Source organism: Tinamus guttatus, unplaced genomic scaffold (genome assembly GCF_059628265.1).
Source record: "Tinamus guttatus ecotype Peru unplaced genomic scaffold, ASM5962826v1 Tinamus_guttatus_pri_ptg000045l, whole genome shotgun sequence".
Taxonomy (NCBI): Eukaryota; Metazoa; Chordata; class Aves; order Tinamiformes; family Tinamidae; genus Tinamus; species Tinamus guttatus.
Genome location: NW_028288579.1, coordinates 2,030,735 through 2,051,350, shown reverse-complemented (window position 1 = coordinate 2,051,350; position 20,616 = coordinate 2,030,735). Strand labels below are relative to the sequence as shown.

Sequence of the window (20,616 nt, the reverse complement as noted above, 5' to 3'; positions counted from 1 at the left end):
GCTATTTTACAAGCCCTTCTGCTTTATAAATACCATTTAAAAATTTTAAATAAACACTTCACTATTTAAAAGACTCTTAAGAGTAAATATTGAATGGCCTGACTTCGTGGTCAATTGGTTAATGGTGCTGCAAAGCTGCAGTGGAGCAGTGACAATATTTGATGTACTAACAGGGTAATCCAGTAGTGCTTCTGTTCTGCTAAGGGGAGAGTTGCCATGTGAACAGCCGGACACATCAGCTACGCTTGGCACTAGAGATCAGCAGTGCATGGATTTATGGTACTGCATTACATCTGAACAGGTTTCCTAAGTGTTTTATCTAAATGATGGGTTTTCCTTTTCGTTATGCTTGTACTTTGGGCAATATTTGTCGTTGTGCAAATTAAGTGCAAACTCCAGCAGATCAGAACGATACTGCTTCAAGCACATTTTGCATAGGTTAAAGTGTTGCCAAAGCCTAAGACACAGAAAGATCAAGTCCCAAAGCGGGTATCTATCACTGATTTCTGCTATCAAGACAATTGAGAGCAGAAATCAGGAAGACATTTGCATCAAGACACACTGCAGCAGTGTAGGCAGAATCTTACCAGACAATGCAACATGTTGAATGTAATAATAATAATTATATACCAGCCTGCTAAAGGACAACAGGAACCCAAAAGCATTTATATTGCTTTCTTCCACTAATCAATGTAATTAGCTGGTATCCTTATATCTAATTATTGCTTTTTACAATCAATATCTACTTTATTACATAGCATGGAATTGGAGAAAAGATCAGAGTTCAAGAATTATCTAAAAAAACTGCACAGTCTCAAGGAAAATCTAGAAATAACTTAGTTAAAACCAGACATTCATTACTATCCTTACAGCTGTAGTAATAAGGATCATTCATTAAACTTCGCACGAAAACTTCAAAATGTAGAAAGTATTTTTTTGCCTCAATTATTTCTTCACCAGACCAGGCTGATAATTGCGGTGATGGTTGCAATAGTATATCCACGTATCCACGGAAATTTATTAAAAAATGGACACTATGTTTCTCTGTTGTTTTTCTTTTTTTTTTTTTTTCTGCCTTAGTAAACACAGTAAAATCTAAACTAAACTTGGCTGAAACAACAGAAAACATACTTCACATTTTTAATTGAGGTTTAAGCCGGCCCATACAGCAATTGACCCCGGATCGAATCTTGGTGCTGGTTCTGGGGTGTTGGTTTATCCGAAGTCCCCCCACAAGCTCCAGCTTTCTCTCCATTTCCATCAAGCTTTCAGCATCCTGCTCTGCATGAACCACATCTGCGTCAGCAGATCAATGTCACAGGATCAATAGCAAATAATGCAGCTCTGCCACTGGCTTCTTACATTCACACTGGTGAATAACATGACTAAGAATTACAAAATCACAGCAAGGGAAGGAGAGGGAAGGAGAAGGAAGGAGAGGGAAGGGAAGGGAAAGAGAGGGAAGGGAAGGGAAGGGAAGGGAAGGGAAGGGAAGGGAAGGGAAGGGAAGGGAAGGGAAGGGAAGGGAAGGGAAAAAAACAGCATTAAATCTTGTCCTTTTACATGTATTTTTTTGGCCATAAGCAATGAAATAACTGTCAGTCTTCTTAATTTGCAGACCCAGGTCAGTCAGGGCAATGCAATTCCCATCTAAGAAAACAGCAAGATGTCGGAGGAGGCATCCCAGGAAACTGAAAGGTTTTGTCTCACAGCCACTTAAAATCTGCTTTGCTGCTTTCTCCCCTCTCAAAATTCAGTTTAAACAGCCCTCACTAGATCTCTATGTTACAAATCAGTTTTCCTAACATTTTAACCTGTATCTCACACCTGCAAGGAGATTCTTCCCATAAGTCTGCAGCAAATGCCTGTGTAAGGCATGCTGAAATCAAACATATAGAAACATATTTGTTTATTCATGCAAGGATCGCATCTTTATGTGTTGGCTGGTGTCTAGTGGTCCTCTTTCCTTGCTAGCTGTGCTCTTGCCAGCTCAAGGTGACAACACCCTGCTCGACCTTGTACCTCCTATTCCTGAGTATCTCCCGATCAGCATTTCCGCGCGGCAGCAGCTGCCTCCGCGCTCCCGCCCTCTCTCCCTAGAGGACTTGGCAGTTAAGGATCCCTTCCAGCTCCAGGTTCCTGCCCTTGGAATTGCTCCGTAACCTCAGGACAGGGCCTGCCAAGGCCTCCCTCCAGCCCAGCCATTGTTCCATGTTCCTGAGATCTCCATCTCTCCATTGTTTGCTTTCCTGTTTGCTCTTCCTAAAGGGCTCCTTTGAATGCAACTCCCTTTACTCCAAGAAAACAATATGCAACAGATAAAATGGAAAACAATCACAACACAACCTTGTATCTTTCTCATGTCCCATAAACCTTCATTAACTGACATCTTGGAATCGCATTGTGTTCAGAGGCGTGACAAGCAGACTGTGAGATGCAGAAGCTGTGCACACAGATCTCTGCCTTCGGCAAGCCCTTTGCAAGGTAACCTTTCCATGGGCAGGATCCCCACGGAGGGCACAGATACAAGCCTGAGGAGGCCTTTGCCCAGAGCAAATACTTTACTCCCAGTATAGATCTTAAGTAACTACGTTCAGTTTCACAAAAGCCATCATACTTACACTGTCATTGCTTCCTTTGTTGTCCTCATATTTTGTTTCTATATGAATGGAGAATTTAGGCAAAAATGAACACTGCAATAAAACAAAAAAATGTTTGACATGATAAAAAATGCCATGTTTCATTAGTTGACATGTTCAGTACATCCTGTTTGATAGCAGCTTTCTGATTTTTTGAGATTACATCAAGAAAAATATTCTCATGTATACAAAACCTGAAAGCAAATGTTCCCATGGCTCCAAAAGGCTGCAGCAATTCTAGCTGAAAGTTGAGACTAGAATTTAGATTAAAATTTGCAATACCAGGCAACATAATTGTATACAGTACTTCAAATATATATTGTGTTACACATTCTTTCAAATCACCTTTTCCATATATTTCAGCAGATGAAGTAGATGTCTAACAACCTCTGAAGGATACCAGTTCAGCATCTTGACTCCTTTTCATCATGTCTCTTCTTGCACAAATTCTCAGTGAAAATGAGGTGCCAGTTCCTTGTATAACGCGTCACTCACACCCTATGGCAAAGCAGCTGCTTAAAGACTCTGCCTGTGCAATGAGGCCATTCTGGTGCCTCAGTGTTCACACTGCTGTCGGTCCAAGTTTGGACTTGACGGGGTTTAGAGAGTTCTTCCAAGGGAGGGGCTGATTACTAAGAATTGAGGTGATTTAGAGACCTGGCTGCAATTCAGTAACCTTGAAATGAGAAGGAAGCTCCTTTGAGACTATAGAATATACTAAAAAAGAAAATAATGGTTTAATGTTATCTATTATTTATGAGCACATCTATAATCATCTTGGTGCAGAGCGGGAGAGCTCACCAGATTAGGGGGCTGGTGTCATGGACTTTATAGAGAAAAGATTTACTTGGGGGAGGAAGAAAGGCTCCTGGCTCGACAGTGAGTACTCTCATGTCAGACGATGCTGTTGTAGACACACAAGCTTCCTTTTGGATCAGGTGCTTCTTTTGCCTTTTGCTGAAGACTTCTGTGGAATGGAACATTTCCGAGTTTCCATCCACCTCTGAACTGCGACCGGTTCCCAGCTGTGCAGCTCGTTCCCTGAGTAAATGTGCAGGATGACAGCAAAGAATCCGCAGGGCATCGAGTGCAGGATGGGGCAAGTTCACTCCAGATCTGCTGGCTCCTATTACTCATGTTCTGTGGATAATTAAGCATTTCCTATGGCTACATCTCAGAAAGTGCCAGTAGAACATACACAGTATTTATAAGCAGTCTGTCAGAACTGGGCATCTTGTAACACAAACTTACAAATAAATAAACCAGATACCCTTCTAAATGATGCTTCAGCACATTATCTCAGCATGCTGTTATGTAGCTAGGTTGCTCCCATTCTGGCTTTTTGCATTTGTGGGAAATTTCCAAGGGAAAAAAATCTTATTCCTTAGGAATTCAGGACAGCTACAAGGTTTGAATCAAAGGCAAAGGCAGCAAAAGGCCCTTTCCCCCCCGCATCTTCTGCATCCCTGGCTTAGCACGCGCTGCCAAGCTCTGCGCGGCCGCCCGTGGCACAGGGCTCATCCCCTGCCAGCTCAAGCGCTAACTGAGCCGAATTTCAATCCAGCGCAAACTGCGTCAGCATCTGGGAGCAAGGCTTGAGCTGAAGAAGAGAGGAATAGAAGGGGCTGATCAAACTTACTCTTGATTAGAGTGAGTGAAGTTATGAAATGCCGTGTTACAGAAGATATGGAAAGACTCGGGAGTCGTGGGCCACCAGCATGTCCTAACCCAATGCTCGATGGGCCTCAGAGGATTCCTATTCCATCAACAAAACCAACATTCTAGTCGTTTCCTTGCTTGTGGGAGGATACAGAGGATTGAAAAAGTAAATTACTACTGAAGGTGGATGATAACAAGCATATTTTCAAAATATGTAACCTAACCACAGAGATTTAGCACTGCATAATTTTTACAGCATTCGGAAAATAAACACATCGGTGCTGGCCTGGAGAAAAAAAAAGGGGGGGAGGGTTATGGATCTCAAAAATCAGTTTATGGCAGCTCCACTTTATACAAAGGTATATATAAATATATGTAACTGTGGGGATCATAGTCCAAGCACGTAGAGCTCCTGCTGACAAGCTAGAACTGCATCTGGGCATCCGGGGGGAAGGCATCCTTGAGGAAACACGAGAAGCCTGCCAAGGAATCAGCAGTTCCTAGTGCTGCTTCCTGAATGCCACACCTCACGCTACATTACTGAGGCCTCAAAGCTTATACCTGAATAACAGCGTTTAGGAACATTTCCACCAAAAACCATAGCGATGTATGCTGTGCTATTCATGATATAGTAACTGCTTAGAACAATTACTAGGAAAACAGCTCATTGGCACTGTCTGCATTTCAAGATTGCAGCTCTAGGGCACATTTTATTAGTATGTTTTAAATATTTTCCTTCTTGATTCAAGCACTGAGATTTAATTGTCTTTGCTATACAATTAACATCAACCCCCAAAATAAAAACTAGCAACGAATAAGAACAGAAGCAGTGGGTGACATAAATGATGTATCACTGGGGAAGGGTCACCAAGACTGCGGTGCTTTAGCTCATTGCATCAAGTCTGCAGCTTGCAGGTCAAAAAGTCTGAGTCTAGTGGCTTGTCCAGAAGTGGCTACAGAAATTGTCCTCTTGTGACCCTATCAGCTGGGGACAGGACAGCTCTCCCCCCAGCTCCGGGTTCAGGCGGGTAGCACAGTGCAGCACAGGATGAGGTGCTGCTAGCACTGCCGGCCTGGACAGTCCTGCTGATGGAAACAACTTCCCGACAGCCTTTTTCACAGTTACAGCTACACCCCTAAACGGTTCCTGTTCCTTTGTTCTGATTAAAGTATTTTTGTTTATGATCTAACTGTGGAATTTCAGGTGTTGTTGGATTGAGTGTATTTTTCAATATTTAGATACATTTTTCTTTATCAAAACACCTGCTTTTAAACAACAATTTCAGGTACAGCAGAGGATAAAGACACAAAACAGGAAAAATCATCATGCTGTTGGTGTGAAGCACAGCTGCAGGCTCAGGCCACCAGTAAGCCCTTCCAGACAACAGCGGAGATTTTGAATATAAAGCCAAAGTCAGGCTTCATTTTAACCTTGCTCTCAGAAATATCCCCTACCTTCACCCGCAGATAAGCAGCGGTGAGTCAGAGAATGACACTCGAGAGCGCAGCCGTCCCATATATCCTGCTCCAGGTTATGCTGCTAGGTTGCCTGGAGCGGTTCTGCAAGCCACTGCTTGAATCAAATTGCTCTTGCTTGTGACCCAGAGTCTAAACTCTAATTAAAAAATCTCCCACTCTAGTATTTTGAAAAAGAAACACTAGATTAGCGTAGAAGAACTGTCATCCACCTCAGGCCACATCATGAGAAAGCAGAAAGTCGTTTTTTGCACGAAGCTGTCAAGAGGCCACCTCACTATATAATTAGTGTGAAGGTGAGGGCTGTAACAATCTCTTCTGAGACTATAAATGGTAACATGAATTTACCCAACACAAAAACTAACAGTCGCCAGAAGGTCCTGGATACCTTTCAAACCTCCGCTGATCGGCAAGCACGGTTTCAGCAGCAGTGGGGGGTCCTTTGCCTTGCAAAACAGGGTCCAAAATTTTGCCCATTTCACAGAACGTGTCTCATGACTCACCGGTTGCACTCTCACTAATTGGCAGAGGGCTCTGGCAGAACCTGGGAACTGTTTTTACATCATCCAGAAGACGCGGTTATTCATCATGCAGAAAGCCCTTTTTACCCCCGTTTTCTTGTTGAGGAGGAGCATATTTACTTAGCCAAGCAGTACAAGTGTTGGGCAACCCTCAGAATGGAGCTGGGAGTGAACGGCAATGGATCTTTCCGCAGGTTTTCCTTGCAGAGCGCCACTCCCTTCCCGCTCGGCTCCCTCCAGCCCAGACCTGGCAGCTCAGCGACACGCACGGGAATGCGCAGGGCACGCGTTCCCATTTTCCATTTCACTATCTCTGCGGTTTGCAAGGCTGCTCTTTGAGGAAAAAAAAAAAGTGGCCAATTCAATCTTTAATTTTAAATTAGACTTAAGTTCTACAGAGTATGACACAATCTTCAGAGTCATAATGTATTCACGGTCTGAAGGTTTCAATGATAATGTTTGTTTGTGTAAAACTCTCTAAGGAGGTGTCTTTAATATTGCCACCTGCTGAATGTTTTGATATATCTGCAAATTTTTTTTAGCATCCAACACCTATGACATTCAAAAATAAATAAGTATTCTGTATTTTTTAAGCAAACTTTCTATTTATGTAACCCTTTTAAGAAAAATTGGGAGAGGTTTAATCTCGAGAGAGAAACCAGTGAAATAACTGGAGTCTGTAATAGTAATTAGCAGGCATAAACACGGGTATTTCCAGATTAAAATAAAATAAAATGAAAGCAACACACGGAAAACACACACTGCAGTTGAATTTTCAATTCACTCCAGATAGCCCCTTGAAAAACGAAAGGGCTATTTTTAGCATGATGATTGATTAGTGTTACCATGGCAATAAGAAACTCTTACAAGAACAGGTTAGAATGGTAGTATGCCAAAACACTCGCCAAGTCTTAAAGAGACAGGCCAACAATATGGTGCTTTGCAATCAATATCAGCAATTGACTGTAAAAATAACCTGTGCAAAGTAATTACTTCTGAGGTGGCTGAAGGAGTTCCTGCAGTAGTCAGTAAACACATTGGACAGAGGGTAACTGAAAAAGGTTTCTTTGCCTTCTATAACCCGTTCTAGATAAGTGAGTGTTATTTAATCTATACCATTTTTGCTCATTTGTTTTCCAATTGGTTTCTTTCAGCAGAATATTCATAGAACTGCTAAGGACCTCTGTTGCAGTTCACTTCTCTATGCTCCTTGTGTATATTAATCTTCAATCCTTCGAAGCTATTTTGGTACTGTAAAATTTTTCTTCTTTTCTTTTCTTTTCTTTTCTTTTCTTTTCTTTTCTTTTCTTTTCTTTTCTTTTCTTTTCTTTTCTTTTCTCTTTTCTTTTTTCTTTTTCTTTTTCTTTTTCTTTTTCTTTTTCTTTTCTCAGCAGAGGCATATCCCCCTAAATCTTAACCTTAAAGTCTGGGGAAGCAGACACTTCAAATTTCACATTACATAATTTTCTTCAGCTCTTCACAATATTGAGATTGTTTCTTTCATGGAATATTCAATGTTTTTGGGAAACAGACACAAGATCAACTCCCTTCCGAATCCTCTGGAGAGCACCATGTACGAGCACACAGAGCTGCTGTTTGATCCAGACCACTTACTGCACAGACTGGCATTAATCGGGATGACAAAGACTTAAAATGGATGGAAAGGGTTGGGCAGGGTAATGGTAGAACTTGCAATATGTGACTCATGAAAGGGAGGAGAATTTGGAAAGCAAGATAAGCATGGGAAGGTGGCAGAGAGCAGAAAAGTCTATTGAGAGGAAAGAGTAAAAACAACACAAAAAAAAACTGAAAAAAGCAAAGGAGTTAAATTCAAGTAAACAAGTTCAAGAAGAAAATCTCTATTTGTATTATATACAATAACTTGAAAATGGAACAGTCAACTAACAGGTTGCCCCTAACCTGTGAAACTCAACACTGTTATCTCTGTGGTTTTGTCTTCTCTTAGGATCTTCTCTGATGCATGGGAACAGCAACCTGTTTATTGAGGAAGAATGGAAGTGAGAAGCAGCATGCACAAGGGAAGAGGGCAGGCTCATGAGCCAGTGGAGGTGTCTGCATAGTTTTATAATAAACCAGAGGTAGGGAGAAAAAAAAAAAAAAGAATTCTCATAGGCCGTTTGATTCTGTAAAGAAAGTGTTGATTCAATGGGATTAATTTATTAAGGATACAGATTTGCTGTTTTCTAAAAATATGGTATTTGTTTCCTATAAATGCTACTGAGGTCTGTACTTTTCCCAGAATCTCTAAAGCAGCTGATTTGTGTTTTACTAGAGTAATGTTACCAGTTGTCCTCTGCTCTGCTAGTTACTTTTAGGCTCCAATCCTGGAACAGAGATAAGGAAGACACTGGAAAAAAAATCCTACAAATTCCTTTGCAATATTTATCTGAAACAATTATTTTCCTTTCTCCTCGATTCTATCATCTGATGATAAAAATAGCAATGACAACAGCATATAACATGTCTGTTCTCAAAGTAATCAGAAAACAGCAGGTTGATAATCAAACATTTAGCAGCTACCACCCTGGGGCCTTGACACATGCAAGGTGTTCTTGCCACTGGCATTTGTTGTAGAAGAATGAGTGTCATTCTGATACATCCTCAGAGGCAGCCTCGTCTCCTGCTTTCTGCTCCTAATTCTTTCGATAAATATTCTGAGTTTGCATCCTATTCTGAACTTAATATGAATCATTGGTGAGTTAAAAGAATTATTTTCTCTGCAGACAATAAATCATTCTTGCTTTATATACTCCTATTAATAGAATGAACAATAAGCCATTGATTATATGTAATTACAAGAGGGTAAAAATTGTTTTTACTGTTTTTAAAATCCAGTCTGAGAATTGAAATATTGCTAAAAACACTGGAACTAGTTAGATCAGACAGCAGAAGTATTTGAAACTACCCCTGGTAAACACTGTGCCCTCAAACTCAGGACAGCTTGACTGAAGGCTGTTATTATTTTTCCTAATCCCTTTGTACTCCACCTTGACAGCTAAACTTTGTTAGGCTCATTTTCAGTGTACTTTGATCTTATGAATTCTGGTTTGCACCCTGGCTGAGTCACCCTGTGATCTGATTATTTGTTTGCTCGAGGCTCTTCTCTTGTCCAGAACCTCAGCTGTCACTTGAACAGGTCAAATGGGAATTTGTTCTATGCTGCTTATTGTCTACCAATATCCCACTGCAGGTACAGAAACTAGTCCTGTGTAATCCTTTTACATGTGGTTTGCAATAGAGACTGGTTTGCTTTCTAGTTAATTATTTCTAATCTAGCTGCACAACCTTAGGAAAGAAAAATAAGAAAGTCTCCTGAAAGATTAGTCCATATATATATATATGTGTGTATATATATGTATATACACACACACATATATATATAAAGTTAGCCTAAGTTTCTTACTCTAAAGACATTTATTTGAAAATGCTGCAGTAAGCTGACAGACAGGTGCCTGTTAATAGCTGGGAGGCATTTTTCCTCCCTCGTCCTGTTAGGAAAGGTTCCAGCAAAGGAATTCTTTGCAAAACCCAGCAGCTGGCAACCCCTTCCCCAGGAGCACCTCTGGTTTCACTGGAGGCACCACCACTACCTTAGTCCCCTACTGATTCCTGCAGCAAAGAGTGCCTGGAGTTACTTCTGTAGGGCTGCCTTTCACCTAAATACAGCATCCAAACTTTGTGAGCTTAACTCAAACACAATACTAAATGAGCTTGTAAGTAAAAATTAAACATTTGTTTTAGCAAGCTATCTGGTCAGGTTTCTAATTACAAGATTAAAAATGAAGCCACTCCTTTGCCAAATGTGAGAGATTAAGAGTTGCACTTTCTCATGTGCAGTACTCAAGTAAAGCCCCAGCCACTAAAACACGGGTTAGAACCTTACAGCTTATTTTCTAAATGGTTATCCCCAAATCCGGACCTCTTTTTTGCCTTCAGATCCTAAAGCAGAGTTTTTGTACCTTCTCTCAGTATCAGGAAGAAACTTGCAAGGATTAGCTCAAGGTTTGATATTAAAAACATTTGTTGGGATGTTACCCATGTCTCATCTTCCTGATAGAAAGTCTTTCTTAGCAAGGTCCTCCTCCACATACTGCAGAGTGAACATTTTAAAACGCTCTCTTGACATTACAGTGTTTCACACACACTACACATCACAAAAAACATTGCTTGTACAATAGTTCTGTTAAGCTCATTTGTTTCCATTTTATTAATACAGTTACCAGACTTGGTAGCAAACCAAGCAGTCATCTTCTCCTGTTAGCTGCCAAATTTAGGAGTTTGCTGTGTAACAAATACCTTTCCTTAAAGCAGATACCATCAAAATTGCACTCAGAATAGAGTACTAGCGTCATAACATTCTAATTTCCATGGTTGTTTTCATGCATCCAAGGTATTCCTAGCATTTTACACATCCCAGGGAACAGTACTTTGGAAATTATTTTCAATACCTACTGAAGTTTCTTAGAGGATCTCAAAGTACCAGCTCCTTAAGATGGTCAAATTTATGGAATCCATAGTATTTCACAGGAAAACCAGATTTATTAAATTATTCTGAATGAAATGATTGAATTCTTGTGTTGTGCTTGAATACTGTTTCTTAACAGCCTTCATATTTGACAAAAGAAAAACCTTAATATTCGCACCAAGCTTCAGTCCATTGTCCACATCCTCTTCCAGGCTACTAGCATACATTGAAATAACACTCCTGAGCCTTGCAGCTTCCCACTCTGTATTTGGAGTGCAACTTGAAAGATTAGAAAGCTTTGATTTTTCCTTCCCAGCTGGGTGCACTTGACTTTATAAGATTATGCTGTGTTTATCCAATTGCTGGCCTACCTTTAGAATCAGTTTTCCTGAAAGGAGACTCAATATAATTCTTAGGATGTCCCTCAGACCCTCTAGAGCGAATTCACTATCTTTAGAAAAGTGTTTCCAAGCGATCCTATCTATTTTTGGCAGTATCTGTGCTGTTTCATACTTTCTTTCAGAAGTCTCTAATGAACGCAGCAAATCAAAATTTAGAGAAGCATAGGAATTATTCCCAATGGTATATTTAGCATTTTTGTTCTAGATTCAACAGCTTAAGGCAGAGACACTTTCTCCATTTTCCCTTGAAAATCATTTCATAGCCTAACAGCTTCATAAAAATGTATTTCAGATTTTTATCTGAAATACAATTTTCTTAATTTCATCTGAATATTTCTAGTTGTGCTGCCTTGCACCACGGTGAAGAATCGGTCTTCAATACTCATGAGAATCACAGTGTCAATTGGTGACAGTGTTGCCTACCTTCTACAGTTGTAGACTGATTTAATTTTTTCTTTACAAGTCGCCTTGACCCTGCAATGCTATTTTTGCTGATGTTGAACATCTCGCTAATTGTCTCCCTTCTACAAATCTTTGCTGAGATGTGTTCCAGCTCTTGTCTCATCAGGCTAGACACAGACCAGGATCAGGGTTTAGCTTGCTGGGTACTGCATTGCTCTTTGGTGTTGACGATGTCTCAAGTACTGCATTTCAAATTCAGATATAATTTTCTGTCCCCTACCACCCTTTTCAGCATTAATTGCCTCTTTCAGTTAAGTTTTTAAGATTTTGCATAGTGTGAAAGTCTGATCCAAAAGAAATCATATTTAGTTTAGCCTCTGTGTAGTGAAGTTTTTTAGTCTCTACCAGTATTTTTCCTTTTCTTTCAAACCCCTTTGTTGAAAATGTAAACGGTTAATGAAAAAGAATTGAATAGAAAACAAAGTAATGGATACCACTGTGACACAGCATATCACCTTCTCTATCTCATATTAAACCTGCTATCAACAGGTAAACCTTTAATGAATGTAAACTGTGACAGGCCCTATTGAAGATCATATCTCACAATAATAGCTGAGAATCAGTGTCCTTTACAGCACAGAAGGGTTTCCTCTGGTAATCAATTTTACAGAGGAAATAATGCAGAGTATATAATGGATATCTACAGTACATATTGAAAAGCAGGGTGCAGTACTTTGGCTGTTCAAACTTGGTCATAGCATTTTCAAAACTAAGCCTCCAGCTCTGAGATCTGAGCCTTTGAATGGCTTTTTTGGTCTCATTCACATACGAATATTTTTCCTCTCTCTGTTCCTTCCTTTTTTTAAAAAAAAAAAACTGCACAAGTGTTTTGAACACTGCAGTATTAACAAAAACGAGAGGGTTATGTTTCATCTGTAGACAGAAGTACAATCTAAATCAAGGCTGAGGTATCTGAAGGACCCTTTGCCTGGCACTCCCTCCTCACCTTCTTCTCATCTTGCTGGAAACCTACATGGCCAGCACATGGAAAACAAATTTTATTTTCTCATGATTTATAAGCTGGGTTTTGCCTTAGCTCTGCTAGAGGGAATAGCTGCTGGGCACCAGGCCCGGATTATATTTAATTTTGTCTACAAATTGTGCAGTTTCCCAGATACTATACCAGAGATGAACATTTTATAAGTTAATAAAACAATAAATAAAGCAAAATCTGTTCTTATGTCTACAAGTAATAACTAGAACCTTAAAAGTCTTGTTCCTTTTTATAGGTTTCTCTTTGTTACAGGTAGTGACTAAAAATACAGTAAATCGTTTTAAAATACTAAAAAAATAATAATTTATAGATTCCCACAGAAACAGCTCAAAGTTAACCTTAAACTTCTTAAACAAATAGATTTAAAATTCCACTATTGAGAGCACATTATAAAGGAATCAGCTTGGATTCCAGTACTGCATTTTACAAAATTACTGTACTTTTAAAATTAAAAGAGGAAGAAAAACTTACTGTGTATTCTGATTTCCAATTGTCCATTTGTAAAAAAAGAATGATGAGGGAAAAGAAAAAAAAAAGAAATGTGAAACAAAACAATGATGCAGGATCCTTACAGTAAACACACAATAATAATCAGAATATTTGTGTCAGATAATCTGCTGATTTATATTTAGCTAAAGTCTATGGGACAATCAAGGGCATAAGTCACTGCAGAATTTAAGCACTTGATACTTTCTCTGCAAAGAAAAAATTGCACTGAAAGGAGGACTCCCCTTCTTACCTAACACATTCTTTGTCTATAATCTTTATTTTCTTATACTAATCAATATGAGAAGGATATATAAATGCAATTCCACAGGAGTTGTAAAAATTCCTTAATATATGTGTTTCAATATGTTACTTGAAGCTTTTGAAGAGAAACTTATCTACCCAACAAGGAAAAGTCCGTTTTCATTTCTGCTTTATCCCTTACCTGTGATTGTATAAGGATAGTAATTCCAAGCCTTCTCTGTCACATAAAATATTTTGGGAACAACTGCCCTAGCCCAGCCAGGTAGTTTGCTGAAAAGAAAAGGAAATATACAATTAGAACTTGTTTTGACTTAAGGGATTGGTAATAAAAAGACACTTGCCAAACACGCTCACAGTTGGGCCAGCGTTTCACAGGACACAGCGACACCGATGCCCCCCAATATCCCCATCTCAGAGCACACAGTTTCGGGGCCAGCGCCAAAGCTTTGTGGACTCAACCCTCTGGACGTGGAAGAGCTCCGCAGGTGAAGGATGCCACGTGTCCCTGGGTCAGGGTGCTCCTGGCCACAAGGAGGCCCTCTCTACCAAGAGGTCCCAGTCAGCACTCCATGACAGCCCACTTGGGACTCTGGTTCCATTATTTTTCCTTACGGAATTTCTTCCTTGCTGGCACACAAACTTTTACGTTCAACTACCCAAAGCCTCAGTAGGTAGTTCTTCCCATACCACTAACACCACACCTTGATTATGAAGTTTTTAGATTAAAAATAACACATTTCTCAAAACACCTTTCTGGGGCCTTCAGGTTGAATTAGTCCCATTTTGCTCATGTTGGAAAAGTAAAACGCAGAAGCCAACAGAGTTACTGGTACTTGATGTCATAGCTCCAAGCGTAGTGCAGCAGTACAATGGCAGTAGATTAAGAATGCAAAGACATGCAGATGGCCACGGCGCATGGTAAGACCCTTAAAGGGTAATGAAAGAAGAGTGTGGAAGGCTGTGAGCATTTCTTTTTAGCACGGTCACTCACTGGAATCACAAAGTGAGAAATAGGCATTTTAAAAAGATTGTAAGCTTATGCAAATACAGCATTCAGCCCTTTCCTCTGACATCAGTTATAATCAGTTGAGCTGCCAGTAATAAAGACCCAGGACTAGTCCCTCAAAAGAAGGCAGAGATTTGGAGACCGGGAATACCACTGAATTTAGGGACCCCGTTAAAATCATTAGTGAGTCAGGCCAAGCGTAGCACAGATCACCCAGCCTAAGACAGGATCTTTACTGAGCTGAAGTAGATGCTTTCAAGTTTCAGTTTTCCAAGCGTAAATATTTGAAACGGTTTTACTTGGATAACTGCATATGTAGAAAGTAAAACAACCCTCCAAAATTTCTGGGGAAAATAGTTTGGATCTTTAAGGTTTATTTAACCATGATCTAGCTATGTATAAATATTGTATTTGCCCAGAGGCAAACTGCAGACATTAGCACATTATCAAAAAATTCAAGCTCAAGTGCATTGACTTTTGCTCTTTGATGGCATTGCTCAAAGCTGGATTCTTTTCTTTGCATAAACCTTTCTTGTGTACAGTCTCTTAACAACATTTTGCATACTGCATAATCACACTTCACTGCATTATATTTTTGATGTTTATTTGGTCTGTCCTGTGCCTCTTTATGACTCCCTACTCCTTCCTTTATCCCTACCAGACTTCATGCTCTCTGATGCCTACGCATTAGGAACCCACAGATGCAGCCCTTCAACCAGTCCTCCAGCGAGGGCAAAGAGGCAGTAAGGGATTCAGAACTCTGCTAAGGCTGACATTGGCACCAGAACATTTTATTAGCAATATCTTTGTTCACATACGACTGCTCCTTTTGCAATTATTAGAGTATTTGCCTGTCAACCTGTCCTTGCTGGCACAGTACGTCTCCAAAATAAATAATTTTATGGGCAAAACATACATTACTCTCAGTTCACAGTTATGAATGTATAATAATATTTTAAAGGTTCTTTCAGAGCAAGAATGCTCAAACATATAATATTTTTAGTTTGGCAGCCTATGTATCTGTGGATCACATTCTCATTTTTTTACTGCTTCCTTCCCCAGATGAAGTTCAGGAAAGGGGGAAATGTTTCTTAAAGGCATTCCAGTCAAACCCGCCAGTAAACAAGAACCATTTTATGAATTATTTGCTCTGGTTTCTTCAGGACAGTTCAAAAAGCACCACCAACATGAAGGTAACAGGAGCTGGTTTGGATGCTCAAAGCCGTGAGACCGTGGATTGTTGCTTTTCCTGACCAGTAATGGAGGCACGAATATCATAAATTTTGCTGCAGTTATGTAGGCACTGCTGACAGTAGCTCATGACCTGTTCGTGAGCGCGTTTCCGAGCACACGGAGCAGCTGCTCCCAGCTGTGTGACGCTGAGCAAACCTGCCCGCTGCGGGTCCCTGCGCAGTGACGCTCCTGCCTTCCGGCAGCTCGGCGCGAGGAGGTGCCGTATGGGGCTGCAGAAACAAAGCACGTCTCCTGCAAGGTACCCGGGCACAGCTTGAAAGCCCAGCTGCTCAAACAGCATCTAAAAGTTGCAGCAGAATAAAAATGGACCAAGACTAGCTGTGCAGGCAGAGAAGGATGGCTGTTCCTGCCACTTCAAAGCCAAGACTGCTAAGGCAATAAACAGTCACTTTTTCTTTCTATTGTGGAATTTAAGCACAAGAAAACTATTTTAGATCCATGGCTGGAAAATAAAAGTAAGAATACAGGAAATCAAGGGTTGTTAATGCAAGAAAGAAAGATGGATGGAGAAGTCTAATACATGGGCTGCTTTCCTCAGCAGGCTTTAAGGTAGATTTGGCAAAGTGTTGAGGAACTGCTGCTTCTCCGAGAGCTCCACTTCATCCAAGCTCTCCTTGCCTTTTCAAACCTCAGATTGTTCTAGGGCTCCTTCAGCCGGACACCATGCAGTATCCAGTATCACTCATGAGAAGGGCTGAGGTTATCCAGCTCAACACCGGATCGGGACAGCCAGACATGGCTCATATTTTCCATTGGCTGCATTTCCTAGAGTGTAGTTGGACTTCTGCAGTTCTGCAGCACAAGGGCAGTTCAGAGCAGGAAGTGCACTAAGGCTTTATCTCTGAATTCACTCTGTTCAGCTTGTAGGAACTGGAACTTTTTTTTTTTTTTTTTTAAGTGGAGGATTCTGAAAATGTCCATTTAAATAGGAGAGTTTCCTACTGTGACCCCAGTGGTCACTGCTGCAGAAACAAGGCGTAAAGTGCAGCTATCTGTGTCGGTACAAATGCTGCACACTTGCAGAGGCACTACACAGTGCACTATGTGCTTGAGATAAGCTCCTTTGGTTTCATCCGAACAGCATAAGCTCAAGGTCTCATAACACACCCTTCTGAGAAGGCTTTTACGAAGGGACTGAGTGTGAGTCTGGCCAAGAGGTGCTGCAAGGAGATAAGCTTTATCTGTGAAGTGTCATCGCATGGATCGATCCTGACTCCTGCAAAACCAGGGACTACGCTGCCAGGCCCAAGACAATGCCACCATCCCTCTAGCAGCAGAAATAAAAGCATTATATTCTCTCATTAAGAAAAGTCGTAAATACAAACTGAAGTTTCTGCTGCAACATGTCATAATGGATAGATATAAGGGTTTCTAGTCTCATAATACAGATCTGAAGTGAACTGAAAACCAAAACTTTCCAAAATAATAAAAAACTCCACTGGTGCCACAGTCCTACCAAGAAAGCCTCAGATGGCAAATTTAGTGACGATTACCACAAAATATTGATAATCCATCATTTAACTGAGTAAGCCTGACTTTAAATATCCACTGCAGCTTCAGGTGAGCTTCCCAAGTTGCTGTAGGCCCACAGATCTTCGCCAAGGTTGGTTCCTTGTGGTCTGCACGACAGCAGCAGCTTCCGCAGTGCCTCTTGCACACAGCTCCAGCACAGCCATTGCAGAGGTTCTCAGCTTCTCCTAGGTGCTAATTCAGTGGTGCTTGATGCATTATCTCTTTTTAACATGAAGGAAAGAAAGATCCAGAAACACTAAGGAACTCTACAATGGGGACACTATTGTATTTTCCTTGTCTTGTATCTACCCTGTGAGAAAACAGGGTTCCAAACACAGTAATATTAAATGTTGGTGACAGATACAGCGTGGAGCTCTGTGTGCATGTGCATGTGTGCACCATTGCCACTGATTCAATTTAGCCTAAGTCAAATATGTCAGGATGGCACTGGAGGAGTTACTTGCAATGTAAAATAAAAAGCTATAGTGTTTCTATGCCCCTGCTAAAGGCTGAAGAGTAGCAAAGCTTAACAAAACGGAAGAGGTCCAGGGAAATAGAAGAATATCAGGAAAACAGTAGTATTCAATTAGACTAGCAGTAATAAAAATAGCAACAGATTGAGCAATATATTTCACACGACATATATATATATATATATATATATATATATATATGTTTTAAAACATCTCTGTCCTTTGACTGTGGACACATCAACCTTCAGCAATATAATTTTGCCATAGGAAGAGACACATATTTCTCTTTAAGAAACGATGGGACTTTTGGGAAACAAAAGCAGTATTTTCCATCATGTCTTTAAGTCTCTCACTGTGCAAAAAGTCATCATTGTACAAGCCTGATGGACATTCACAACGTCATTCACTTCACTGAGGCAAATCTTTTGTCAGCAAGAATAGGGAATTGGCCTTGTAAAAGTATTATGAAGTGAGAATATCACTGTATCATCAAGTAATAATATGTGCAATACTCTAATAAAAGGACAACTAATTACTTCAAGCAGGAGTTTTATCCTACCTTCCTTCTTTCTGCAGCTGCTGGGAAGTGGCCCATATTCATGGAGCATGTTTTATTTGAAACACGAAGGTTATTGTGTGTGAGGGAGATTCCTTGCAAGTTATTACTACTGCCCATGCTGAGAGAAAGTTTCTCATACTTGCCTGTTGAGATAGACCCGTTTTTCTGTTAGCTGACCATTGCCGTAGTTTGGATCTTCATAGGGTTCGTTCTGCACCACCTCCACACCTTCCCCTCGGTCGCTCTGCTCATGGCTGTGCTTGCTTATCATGTACAGCTGCCCGATTCTGTACTGCAAAGCAAAATAACAACATCGGGATAGCCACGTGTCACACGAGCATTCAGAAGCCAATGTCATGCAATGATAGGGGAATATGTGCAAGTAAAAGGTACTCTGAGGGAGAAAAATAGTATTTTGAAGCCTCATTTAGTCTTATGAGCCTGGGTATTCTCATTATCTTATTAGTTTAAGTGTAAGGCAACACTAGTGAAAATAATAACAAAAGCCATGTGCACACAGACAAAAAGAAACAGGCCAGTCTGTGATTTCAAAAGAAACAAATACTTAAGCTACTGCTTCCACATGCTGACACGCAAGGGGGCTATTGGTAGATAATATCTCCAAACCCTGTCTAAGGTGGGATTCATCTGTTGTGTCGAAATGATGCAAATAGTGGAGCTCTGCAAACAGATTCAGCTTCACTGCTGCTGATTTGCAGAAACAGGGACATCAGCTCCTAGAAAAACCATGTGGGCTCCAAGTCCTTAGAACAAGAAGCCTGAGAATATGATTTAGCAATATTATTAAAATAACTTAAAATAACTTTGAACACTTAAATGATCCTTTTTATACAGATTCTTGGGTTATGTAGGAATCCAAAACCCAGGAAGGTTAATCCAAAATCACTAATCTTTCAGGAAAAAAGAGCCCTAATCTTCACACATGCACTTTAACTTGCTACATGAAAACTTGCTTTCTCTGCTTCACTAATAATGATAGCAGTCTACAGGCAAGGCAAAGTTTATAGGCAGAGGTAATATATTTTATTAGACCAACTAGTACAGATGGAAAAAGGAGAAAAACTTTCAGGCACGTGAAGCTGTTCTTCAGGTCTGAAATCAAAGCAACTCACTTCAAAGCAAGTTAAGAAAAAAATGATTTGCTTCTAACTAGATATGTATCAACTGGACCACCTAAGAGCAAAGACACTTAGCTCCTGCAGAGTAATAATGATGTTAGGAAAGAGGAGAGGTGATAAAGTGCCTATCTACTAATGGAAAGAAAGAGCTGAGTAATTTATAGCCCGTGGAACATAAAAAGGTTAGGTGAGGAAAGAGGGAAAGAAATTACAGATTGCCATAAAAGCAGTATCTCTGTAGAGATTTCTGTTGTGACTTTTAGTTAGCATGGGCCTCTCTGGAAAGTATTTGCTTTCATCACTGCACGTATCACTGCGTTCCTTGACTTCCCACTTCAACGCAGTCCTTTGCAATTTGTCCTTGGTTGTAACAGACACAGACGTCTGAGTTTCTGCTGGATATATCTGGCCAGAAGCCCTAAGAGCAAAGCAAGTTAACACTGACAATCGATGATGGGGTTGGACTAAGGCTTAGTTTGCTCCAATATCATGAATCAGACTTATCCACCGATAATTACGCTACATGTTTTGCTAAGGAGCATTGCCAGCCTTTCATGGACTTGGACTACCAGGTATTGCTAGGAAAACATCAAATCACAGGGCCCACGAAGAGTCCTAGCACAGGGTTCCAAAGGGACAGCCCGCACGGCACCCCGCACAGCTCCTCACCGACGCCAAGCAGACCCTGCCTGACAGACGCTGCCCAGCCCGTGCCTAGAGGCAGGAGCTGCTCCTCGGAAGAGCCTGGGAACCCCACGGTGCCACCCGCGCCAGCCAGGCCTGAGACCTGAGAGCAGAGCAGGCTCCGCCGGCTCCTCCGGCCTTCCCTGGCCCCGCACGGGACATGGTCCCGGGCAGCCCCCAGCTCTCGCTGCCACCGCGCGGCCCGTCCCGCGGCAGAGCCGCTGGGCTCCGCAGGGCAGACGCTCCTTGACCTGCGTGTAAAGTGACTTAGCTCCTCTGTGCAAGGCGCATTTGTTTTTATTGGGTTTATTGCCTTTTAATAGCATTTTCGAGCAGGATTTAAAAAGGTCTAACTTCCAAAATTATGGTACTTTACCAAACCAGAGAGTCTATTATTTCAGATAAAGCTTTTTTCTTTTTTAAGTACCTTTTTTTATTGACATGAGTAAAATCCAAAACAAAGAATATCTTTTGAAACACTATTGAAAACAAACACCCAATAAAAGCCCTCACATTTTTCCTAAGTTACTCTCAATAACGTGGAGAAATAACACCAAAGTAAGGTTTTACAGCATAGATAGATAGTCATCATTATAGATAG

The 20,616-nt window shown here is 40.7% G+C and overlaps 1 protein-coding gene across 1 annotated transcript in view; it reads right to left on the bottom strand.

The window, feature by feature from the left end:
* PITPNC1 (phosphatidylinositol transfer protein cytoplasmic 1) overlaps window positions 1-20,616 on the bottom strand; it is a 65,649-nt gene that overhangs the window by 17,706 nt on the left and 27,327 nt on the right. Inside the window, exons 2-5 of the mRNA XM_088537818.1 lie at window positions 18,336-18,484; window positions 13,570-13,658; window positions 13,110-13,117; window positions 2,622-2,693 (exon numbers count right to left, since the gene is read on the bottom strand). Coding sequence (XP_088393944.1) covers window positions 2,622-2,693; window positions 13,110-13,117; window positions 13,570-13,658; window positions 18,336-18,484 — 318 coding nt within the window. The remainder of the gene's footprint in view (window positions 1-2,621; window positions 2,694-13,109; window positions 13,118-13,569; window positions 13,659-18,335; window positions 18,485-20,616) is intronic.